This window comes from Olea europaea, unplaced genomic scaffold (assembly GCF_002742605.1).
Source record: "Olea europaea var. sylvestris unplaced genomic scaffold, O_europaea_v1 scaffold3049, whole genome shotgun sequence".
Lineage (NCBI taxonomy): Eukaryota > Viridiplantae > Streptophyta > Magnoliopsida > Lamiales > Oleaceae > Olea > Olea europaea.
Genome location: NW_019249187.1, coordinates 18849 through 30885, shown reverse-complemented (window position 1 = coordinate 30885; position 12037 = coordinate 18849). Strand labels below are relative to the sequence as shown.

The window sequence follows — 12037 nt, the reverse complement described above, 5'->3', positions numbered from 1 at the left end:
CCATATATTGTCTTTAATAAAATATTAATTCATCTGCTAATCTCTCTTCAATTTGTTTACTTTAATTTTGTTTTCTTCATTGTGATCATACATATTTCATATTGTTCATCAATTTCAATTATTGCATCGTCTTTGGGTTCAACAAGTGGTAATAGAGCGAGGGTGCAGGTTCTTCATGATTTGATTGAGATTTTTTTAGATATGATTACATTGAAATATAATATTCCACTACTGGATCGCAATACAAGATTTTCGCTATGACAAGTAAAGATGAGGGCTATGTTTGGCGCAAAAGGATTTTAGACGATACTTTGCTCAGTTTTGATAAGATGCCAGCAAATTGGACAACGAAAGGATAAGAATACTCTATCACAGATTCGTTTTCATATCTCCAATAACATTTCGCCTAGACGTATCAAGGGAAAAACGGCAACTGCTTTGTGATTGAAATTGGAGCAGTTGTGCATGATTAAAAGTCTTACGAACAAACTGCATCTAAAAAAGATGCTATATTTCCTTTACATGGTAGAAGGAGGATGGCTGGAAGATCACTTGGCCGTGTTCAGGTTGCGGACTTGAAAACATTGGATGTCAAGTATGATGAGAAGGATTTGGCCTTGATCCCGTTGTGCTCGATGCCCACTTTTTATTTGTTGTTTCGGGACACGATTCTGTATTATCGTGACACACTCACCATCGATGATGTGCACAATGCTTTATTCTCAAAGGAGAAGATGAAACATCTGGTTGGAGCTATATCCAGGGATGAGGAAGCTCTGGTATCTCATGGTGATCGACGGAGGGGCAGATCGAAAGTGAATTTCAGCAATTTGTATTGCTTCTACTATAGGAGAAAAGGACACGTCAAGAAAGATTGCGATAAGTTGCAAGTTAAAGGTAATTTAGCCGTGAATCATGGGAGGCAATCATGTAATTCGACGAGACCAATATTGTCGATGACTTTTCGATGGGGGAGATGTGGTGTTGATCGTATCTGACATGAAGTCTAAGCCTAATAAGGGGTGGATTTTGGATTCAGCATGCACGTTCTATATGTGTTCCAATCGGGACTTATTTGAGGCATATCAGACGATTAAGTAATATGGAGTTGTCATGGGAAACAATCAATCTTGTTGGGTTGTTGGAATTGGTCGGATCAGATTAAGGTTGTAGGATAGGACAGTTATAATACTTGGTCAGGTTTGATAGGTTCCACACTTGACAAAAAAAAAAAAATCTCTTCTCGTTGAGTACTCTGGATTCAAACTAGTATAAGTTCTCAAATAGAGGTAGAGTCTTGAAGGTCCGAAAGGGTGTCTGGGTTATATTAGAAGGACGAAAGAAGTTTTAGTTGTACATCTTGCAAGGACGCACAAAACCAGCTAGAGACATCTGGATAAGTTTTGGAACCGTGGTGGAAATTCAATTTGATACAGTACCTCTTATGACGAACTCTGAGTCGGTTCAGAACACCATTAGGGAAAACGTTGTTGATTTCGCTTTGCCACCAATTTCAGCGGATAAGTTTTCAAATGCTAGAGTTGGATCCATTGAGCGTAGCTACGATGTTGGAGATGTCTATAGTGCTTTCCAAAGTTTTTAATCAAGCATTTTGTGTGGATTTTGCTTTGCCACCAATTTCAACGGATAAGTTTTCAAATGCTAGAGTTGGATCCATTGAGCGTAGCTACGATGTTGGAGATGTCTATAGTGCTTTCCAAAGTTTTTAATCAAGCATTTTGTGTGGATTTTGTTACAGGGTGTGCTTCAACCCTGTTTGGTCAATGGTAATTCCTTGTTAAAATTTTGGGAACTTGGAATTAGGATTCAGGTGTCGCTTGTGGATGCCAGGCAGATGATGATGTTTTTCGTGAGGTGGAGAGTTTCGATTACTATTTGAGGGGTTTGGTTATTTCGATGCAATTGGACATATTTCTCCAAGTGGAGAAATTTTGGAACTTTGTTCATTGCATCGGGATTTGGGTCAAGGTGAAAATTGTTAGATTTGTGTCCCAAATTAGACTTGATTTTTTGGAAAATATTATTTCCTTATTTTCACGTGATTTTATTGAAAAATACTGTTTCCTTATTTTCACTTGTTTTTATTAAAAAATATTAATTCCTTTATTCCACATTTTTTATATTATTTTCATATTTATGATATTTTTAGGGTTTGACATGTCTCCATAAAATATGTAGCTCTTCATTCAATTTATGCAAAGCTTTATTGCTGAATTCTTGTATTCTCTCTACATATTATTTTTAATAAAATATCGATTTCTCTGCTAGTCTCTCTTTAATTTCTTTACTTTAATCTTGTTTTCCTTATTGTGATCATATATATTTCATATTGTTCATTAATCTCAATTCTTGCATCACCTCCGGGTTCAAAAGTCTCGCTTAGCATGCTGTGATAACGCTTGAAAGTTCGCGAAACGCTATAATCTCCAATTCAAATTTTAGTGTTACCAAGTTTACATTCTAGATTACCAATTAGTTCGATCTTACGAGCGAAATTGACTTATCAAAGAAAATGCGTCACTTTTAATTAGTTTTTAGATGATTAAGTATACAATTCAATTAATCCTATGTTTGAATACCGCAGTTTGTAATAAATTGTTGGAAAGTAGAGAACACAAAATTCGATGATGGAGAAATCCAATGTGGGAAAAACTCTGAGACCAAACCGGTTACCTCCATTATAGACAGTTCAAGGAATACACAGCAATTCCAACTCTTGTATTCACTAAGACCCGCCGTCATAGTCTCAAGAACTACTGCCGTAGATACCTGTAGCCCGCTAGACCTCCTGTAGCCTCCTGCTGCCGTAGATGCCTCTAGTCCCCTACTAGACTTCCTAATCTACCTTTTGGAGCCCAATTTGCTATCTCCTATGACCTCCTGGTTTTATGCTGAATGTCTCTTTAAGTGGAACACCAAGAACCACATGTTCTTGTGCTGATAACTGCGCTTCAATCCACCTATTTCAATCCCCCAATGAGAGAGCTCTTTCGTCAAAGACTTAAGGACGTAAGGTGTTTTAGATTCAAGGGTTTGACACTTTTTCCTAAAACTTGGTTGTAGGATCTCAAAAATCAAAAGAGTTGAATCAATGAATAATGTCTTAGATCTCTTGAACAATGATATGAAAGTGTTATAGATGTGAAAGCACAATGAGCAACCCTAAAATTTTCGTACATGACTTTGGTAATTATAGACGGGGGCAAATAGGTGTCATAGGCCATGTGAAACTCTTCAAATCGGGACCTAGGGTTTGGTTGGATACAAACGTTGCTCGAGCGAGTAGCTAGCGACAGGCGAGCGACAATCGAGCATTCGTCAGTATTTTTATCATAACTTTTTCTTTCAATTTCCAATTGAGGTAACTCGAAGTGCGTTGGAAAGTTCACTCAAAGGGCTGAAAATCTTTTAGAAATAGCATTATCCAAATTCCAATGTTTTCTATGTGAAAAATGCGTTGAAAGTTATAACTGAGAATTTGGAACATAACTTGTGAGGCTCTTTGATATCATTTAGACTTCTAATTGTATTCCAATGATCATATGTGATCTTGTTGAACATCTTGGACTCCTTCAAGGAATATACTACAAACTCTAAAAGATTTTTTGACCTTTACAACTCCTTTACATTAATCCATTTGTCCAAAGAATTGTCAATACACTATAAATCTAACAAGTCTTGAGACTTTAATATTAAAAATATAAGATTTTAGGTTTCAAATCTATTTAAATATATAAATCTTGGATCATCAAGTGACAAAAATGATTAATGTAGACGTTAAAATTTTCACATAATATAAAGTTTGAGAGCAAAATTATCAACTCACTAAATACTCGTTTTCAAAGATTTTATTAAAATATTTATTTTTCAAAATCATTTTCGATAACACATTTTATAGGATTCAAAACTTTTTTCTCATTTTCTAAATATACATTCTTTAAAAAAATATTTTCCTTTTTCTCACTAATTCAAAAAACCGAACAAATGATTATGGTAAAGAGCGTTTGGTGCACCAATGGATCTAAAAGAACAGTTTTAATGTTTCCCTTTTATCTCCAGTTATCCACAAGCAAGCAATGTCTTTCCTTCTTTCAAATTTTGTACTTTTAGATTTTAAAAAGGTGATACCTCCCATAAAGATATAAGGAAAAAAAAAGGTAAAAAGGAAAAAGTAACTAGTAAAGATGAGGGCTTATCCATATAATTTGCAAATTAAGGGTAGAAAAGGAACTTACAAAATGATTCACATGTCTCCTATTCCCCTCATCTCATCGGAACCTATCCCCATCTCGTCACTGTATTGTCTTCGTGGGTAATACGGTCATTTAACTGTGATGGTGATGGAAACTTCAACATCAACATAAAATAAAGGGTAAATTATTCTAGAGGTCCCCTACCTTTCATCAGTGTAATAATCATGTCCTTAGCATTTCATTTATCACATCTATATTCCCAATATTTTAACAATGCGCATACAGTATCCTGATTATGGAAGAACTTCTATTTAGTTGTTGAATATCTAGGCGATGTGCAAATTATGTATGACTGAAAGGGTAAATTTATCGAAAAATAGCGAGATTTAATGTAAGGGCAATTATATGGAACATAGGCTTTTTTTTTTTAATTGTTGCACCGCTTTTTAATTTTGTTAAAGGTCTTCAACCTTTGTTCATCGTTGCTTGTTAATTATATAATTTTTAGTCACTGTCTAATAATCAATATTTTATTTATTAGTAAATTTAGTTCATAATGATGGTTTTCATTAATAAAAAGCATCACAAAGGCATAAAAAGATTTGGTCATCGTTTGAATACCAATTTATAAATGATTTGGAAATTCAGTTATACTCAAATATTAATTTTAACCACATATTTATTATTTACAGCCACCATTCCTTATTATTTACACATTTTGTGAGACTCATTACAATTCATCTATATAAACTATTTATAAAATTGTCAACTGGAGGCTTATTTGCTCCTCATATCTCTAAATTTAGAAAAAATAACAATATATGAAATGTAACAGAATAATAGTTCTTTTTTCAAAGCATGTGAATTGAATAGTTTGGACATAACCATTATTATGACTAAGTGTGCTAATTAATAGAAGATTAAGGATAAGTATACATTAGAAAAATGTGAAATTAAATGTGCGACAACCACCAAAAATTTTAAACATTTAGTGAAATTTATAGAAATGTAACAAAAGAACAAAAATGATATAAATCTAATTTTCTTTAATGTTATTTGAATTGTCCGTTGATCCCAAAGCGACGTAAGGATTGAGATTAATGACGTTATATGAAATATGTAACAAGATCACAAAAATGAAACAAGATTAAAGTAAAAAAATCAAAAAGAGGTAAGCAGAGGAAATGATGTTTTATTATAACAATGATGCGGAGAAAAATTACAGCACAGCAATTTTGGCTTGAACTAAACTGAAAAAAGATGCCACTATTTATTGGCACATACTATACCATAAAGATGGAAATAATATATTTTCAATAAAATCACATGAATATAAGGAAATAATTTTTTCTACTTGAAAATAAGAAAACAATTTTTTCCTAATTTTGATCATAAACCCAACAATCTCCACCTTAACTTAAATTCTGGTGCAACGAACGAAACTCTATAATTTTTTCACTTGGAAAAATATGTCCAACCGCATCGAAATATTCGAACTCTTTAAAAAAGTAACCAAAACTCTCCATCACAAAAAAAAAAAAAAAAAAAACTTTCTCTGCCAGGCGTCCACAAGCGACACCCGAATCCAACTCCGAATTTCCCAAAATTCCACTAAGAAATTACTATTGACCAAACAGGGTCAAAGCACATTCTATAGTAGAAACCATACCAAATGCCTGATCAGAAGGCTTTTTGCTAGAACTGTCACCTTCAACGATCTCGAAAGCATTACAGTCATCATTGACACCACTGTATCTACGCTCCACGAGTCCAATCCTAGCAACTAAACACAGCATTTGTTCCACCGTGAGTATCAAACCTTTAAAAAACTGCACTTGAGGTCCAAATGGATGGTTTCTGTTAGTTTGATCATTAGTTGACCCAATAAATTGACTTTGACCAATATTAAAATTCCCAAACCCAAAAAAAAATTTCAAACTTTTAAAAAAAAAAAAAAAAACCCCCAAAAAAAAAAAAAAAAAAAAAAAAAATCTTCCTCTAGTGAGCGTTCACAAGCGATACCTGAATCCAACTCCCAAGTTCCCAAAATTCCACTAAGAAATTACTATTGACCAAACAGGGTCAAAGCACATTCTATAGTAGAAACCATACCAAATGCCTGATCAGAAGGCTTTTTGCTAGAACTGTCACCTTCAACGATCTCGAAAGCATTACAGTCATCATTGACACCACTGTATCTACGCTCCACGAGTCCAATCCTAGCAACTAAACACAGTGTATCTGTTGAAATTGGTGGCAAAGTGAAATCACTAATGCTCCCTTGAGCAATGTTCTGAACCGATCTAGAGCCCGTCACAAGAGATACTGTACCAAACTGAATATCCACCATGGTATTAAACTTGTCTAGATATCTCTTAACTAATTTTACGCTTCCCTACAAGATGTACAATTGAGAATTCTTTTGTCTCTTCAATACAACCCGGACACTCCTTCGTATCTTCAAGACTCCACCTCCACTAGAGAAATTATACTCTTTTACATCCACGGTACTCATGGAGATGAGACTCCCTATGATTTGCAGCTAAATTACTTTTAGCCTGTAACTTATCGCAATCTTTCTTAACATGTCATTTCTTCCTGCAGTAGAAGTAGTACAAATTGCTGAAGTTCATCCTCGATCTACCCCTCTGTCGATCACCATGAGATACCGGAGCTTTCTCATCCCCCAATTTAGCTCCAACCAAATGCTTCATCTTCTCATTTGAGAATAGAGCATCGTAGATATCCTCAATAGTCAAAGTATCATGACTGTAGAGGATAGTGTCCCGAAATGACGAATAAGAGACGGACAACGAACACAACATGATCAAGGTCAAGTCCTCCTCATCCTACTTAACCTCCAATATCTCTAAATCTGTAACTATTTCCTTGAACACAGCAATGTGGTCTTCCAGTGACCCTCTTTTTGCCATGTGATAGGAATACAACTTTTATTTTAGAGTTAGTTTGCTAGTGAGACTTTTAGTCATGTATAATTACTTCAGCTTCAATCACAAAGCAGCTATTTTTTTCTTATTCAAGACATTCCGTAGAATATTATTGGATAAGTTGCGATAAAGCCTTCCAATCCCTCCATTATCCAATTAGTTGCTATTTTCTCAAAACTCAACAACGCAACGTCCAAATCCAACCGTACCAAAATAATCCTCATCTTTACTTTGCCACAGAGAAAATCTTGTATTGCGATTCAACATCGAAATATCATATTTCAATGTAGCCATCTCTAAAATTCCAATCAAATCATAAAGAATCTACAGGCTAGCTTTAATACCACTTGTTGATCCCAAAGGCGACGCAAGGATTGGGATTAATGATGTCATATAAAATATGTAACAAGATCACAAAAATGAAACAATGATATTTTATTATAACGATGATATAGAGAGAAAAATTATAATACAGCAATTTTGGCTTGAACTAAACTGAAAGAAGATGCCACTATTTATCGATACATACCATACCATAAAGATGGAAATAATGTGAAATAAGGAAATAATATATTTTCAATAAAATCACGTGAAAATAAGGAAATAATTTTCTTTCCTAATTCGGGTCATAAACCCAACATTGTCTTCATTAGATATCACCGTGTGTCACTTGGATATTTAACATTTAAATAGACATTTTCTGTTAGAAGGGGGATTCCCGTACGTGAAGTTCAAATGTTGGGGATGGGAGTGCTACTCATGAAAGATTGAGGATATAGCTACTACACTCATAAAAGATTGGTGACTTTAGAGGAATTTATCTTGAAACAAAATATGAGAGAGACTGGGGGTGGGGGAGGGGGAGAGGGAGAGGGAGAGGGAGAGAGAGAGAGGGAGTAAATTAATGAAAGGACCGTGCTACACGTACATAATCATTTACATAATCGTTTACACCCCACTCATATCATTAAGGTGGGGACCACGACTCGACATAATTAAATACACGCGGGAACCACGTGTTTGTAGAGGGGGGGGGGGACACGCTTCAATAACCCGCCTTTGGTACATATGATTTTTTCCTTAATAAAATTAGGGAAAATTGCAATCGAGGTACCAAACCTTTCGTTTATTAACAGACTTTGCCCAAACCTTTAGTTTGTGCCACCGGAGATACCAAACCTTTAAAAAATACGCAGTTCAAGTCCAAATTGACGGTTTCTGTCTGTTTGACCGTCAAAACCGTCAGTTGACCTCAAAAATTAAAAATTTAATAATTGTGACCAAATAAGGCAAGGTTAAAATTGTAACTTTATAATTTTAAATTTAAATATAAAAAATAAATAAAAATTATTTAAAAAGAAAAAAAAAAACCAATCTCCATCTTCAATCTTCCCAATCCCCTTACCCCAAAAATCAAAACCACCTCCAACCGGTGGCGGGGGGTCGGCACCACCCCGGTGCAGCCGGCAACCGAGGAACTGTGAAAAATCCAACCAAATTGAAGATTATGAAACTGATACCCTAACTTGGCATCTTTATGCAGTTTTGTACAGTGCTACAACTAGCCCTTTCACTCACACTCTATCTTGTCATTTCACTACAATTCTGCCATAGCCAACCTCACTGCAAACTTTTTCTTTTTACCCTCTTTGCACCAAAATCCCTAGCTATTTAACCCTCTCTCCCCCTTCTCAATCCCAAATCCGTCGACCAAGCATAAACAGTGAAATTTGAATTATGGGTTTGTTGATTATTTGGATTTTGTGGAATAATCTGTCGAAGTATGGTGGCACCATCAACGGTGGTAGTGGTGAGACGAAGGAACAGCAAAGGTGGCAGTAGGAAGAAGAAGAAGGCAATTTTGGGTTTGGACTTGGTGGTTCCTAGATGGGATACGGCGAAACCGCCAGGGCGAATGGACGCAAGCGCGGCACAGCAGAAGAGGGCGAGATCGTAAAAAAAATCAGATGGATGGTGGTGGTGCAGTGGGTAACGATGTCCGGGAAGGGTGGGTTCTGGTTTTTTTCTTTTAAGGTTTGGGTGGGATGGATGGGTGTGGGGTGAGTGGAGAAGATGAAGTGGATTTTGTATTTTAATTGTTTTATTATAGAAAATATAAATTTACCGTTTTAACCTTTTAAAATTAGTCAAAATTTGGTTAAATCGTTGACTTTTGGTCAACTAATGATGAACTAACAGTTTCCGTTAAGTTGGACTTCAAGTGAGTATTTTTTAGAGGTTTAGTGTCGAGGTTGGCACAAACTAAAGGTTTGTGCAAAGTCTGCTAATAAACGAAAGGTTTGGTACCTCGGATGCAATTTTCCCATAAAATTATGGTAGTAATGAGAGACCTTGCTACATCAACATAGAATAATAAAAGAAAATCATAACTGAAAAAGCAGCAAAAACAGCACAGAAAAGCCTTTCAATCCCAGCTCACACAAAGGGCCTTTCGTAAAACCTTCGTTTATATTGAAAAATCTACAGTTGAAAAACAAAACAATTGGGCCAAGAATGTCAGAGAAAAAGATTAGTGGGCACTCAACAACTCTGTTTCTCTTAGTCTAACTATAGTGATTTCCCTTTGTTTTATCCTCATATAATATGCATATGTAAGTGTGTATTCTTTGTCCGTGTGCAAATTGTTGCTTCACATATACTCGTCTCTCTATACAATATACATACACACCTCAGTTGAGAGCCACATAGCTTCTGTACCAATTCATTAAGCATTTTGCAATGCCAAGAAACTGACTCTTTTCTGTTTGTCCTCTTTCAAATCCCAGAATATGATCCCATTTTGCTTCTTAATTTGAGGTGGGCTTTGTTTTTTCTCCTTGTTTATCTTGGAATGGAGGCCTATTGTGATCTTGAAGTTGATGTCAATGGAGAAGAGGTTTTCATGGTGGACATGGTAAAGAGTCTTTTTTCAGTTTCAATTAAAATTTTACTCCTTTTCATCAATGAATTATACATTATAAATAGATTTTACTATTAATAAAATTGCAGAAATTTAAGATTTTGATTGAATTTACTTGAATTGTAAGATGGGTTATCTGAAAATTTGATTCTTTGGCATATTTGTTTGCAACGTAATTTTGCATAATTTTCCTGTTATTATGTGGGGCTTGATTTCTGGTGATTATTCTCTGTCAATCCACTTATTTTCACCATTCAGATAAAGCATTCTCCTGTTATTTTATTAGAGTTCTTGCTCGCATTTATTGTTGTTGTTATGGAGATTTAATGTTCAAACTTTTTTGTGCCTTTTACACTTATTTCGAAAGTGACCAATAAAAGAATCTTGTTGGGACTGTTGTTGGCATGCTTCTTTCTTGATACCCTCTACTGCATTGATGGTGTTAAGTATTCTCATATTTCATTTTTTTTTTCAGGAAATTGAGTCCACAATTTGTTTCAGTTTCATTTTAAGTTTTCCTAATATCGATTATGTTAGTCGAAGGACGCGGACGTGCACCACCGTAAATACTGTGTGGGCCTTTTTGTATTTGTAACATAACATAATTTCCTTTCTTGTTATTTCATCAATATCAATCTGTGTTACTTGGTTTTCCATTACTTTCTGTTTTGTATCCATAGATTGCAAGGTTATTTAATCTTATTATTGCAGTAGGTATGGATATAATTTCTTTGAAGTTTCCAAGTACTTTATTTTTTTCTTTTTTAAGTTTCTTTTTTCTGTTGCACTGTCAACTTATTTTCTTATCTGGCTCTGTTTTTTCTATAAATCTTGCAGAAAGTTCTATCATCTTATTCGGGTAGTATAAAAAAGATGTTTAGCAAATCAAAAGGTGGAAAACGAAATCTGAAGGTGATATACCATGACTTTCCCGGAGGAGCTGAAAATTTTGAGCTCATCACGAGGTTCTGCTACAACAACGGCAAAATTAACATAAATCCCTTTAATATCACTGACCTAAATTGTGCTGCATATTTGATGGAAATGGACAAAGGTGTCACTGGAAGCAAAAATTTAATTGATCAAACTGAAAAATCACTTGAAGATATCAAGTATTGGACATGGTCCGAACTTATGGCGGCTTTGAAGCGGTGCCAAGATTTCTTCCCAGTTGCAAGCTCTTCGGGCATGATTGAAAAATGCTTGGATTCTCTTCTTGGAAGGATTGCATCATCCTGTGAAACAAGTCCGTGTCCATCCGTCTCTTCGCCTGATAGTTCTAAATTACGGGCATCATGTGACACAAGAAGTAGCGAGAGCTTGAAAAGCAGCTTCCTTCGAGTTACATGGTGGTTTAAAGATCTTGTACAGTTGGATATTCATGTGATTGAAATGCTGGTGAAGTCAATGGTATCTAGAAACTTAAACCATAGTATAATCAGTAAGTTTCTCTTTCATTACCAAAAAACAAGATTGGCTTCCACCTCTTCAGACGAGAAAATTAGGATGGTTGAATCAGTTGTTGAGATGCTTTATTCTTTAGATTTAAGCACTGTGTCTTACAAGAGATTGTTTGGGATGCTTAGAGTTTCTTCACATGTAAACATAAGCAAATGCTGCAGGTGCAAGTTGGAGAGTATGATTGGTTTGCAATTAGATCAAGCAACACTAGACGATTTCCTTGTTCCATCTCCAGTCCGGGCACATTACCTGTACGATGTAAATCTTGTTATTAGGCTCGTGAAATCATTTCTTGCCAAAGGAGTATGGTGTTTGCCATTGAGTCGACTGAAGAAAGTGGCTAGCTTAGTAGATTTATATATAGCTGAAGTAGCTCCCGATCCTCACCTGAAACCATCGAAGTTCTTGGCTCTAATTAGGGCCCTGCCGGACTCTGCTAGAGACTCTTTTGATGGAATCTACCATTCCGTAGATTTGTATCTAGAGGTATGTTA

At 35.3% G+C, this 12037-nt stretch overlaps 1 protein-coding gene across 1 annotated transcript in view; it reads left to right on the top strand.

The window, feature by feature from the left end:
* Positions 1–9564: 9564 nt before the first annotated feature.
* Positions 9565–12037, top strand: part of LOC111384927 (BTB/POZ domain-containing protein At3g22104-like) — a 3971-nt gene continuing 1498 nt past the window's right edge. Inside the window, exons 1-2 of the mRNA XM_023009275.1 lie at positions 9565–10076; positions 10920–12029. Of these exons, the coding sequence (XP_022865043.1) occupies positions 10014–10076; positions 10920–12029 (1173 nt within the window). The 5' untranslated portion in view covers positions 9565–10013. The remainder of the gene's footprint in view (positions 10077–10919; positions 12030–12037) is intronic.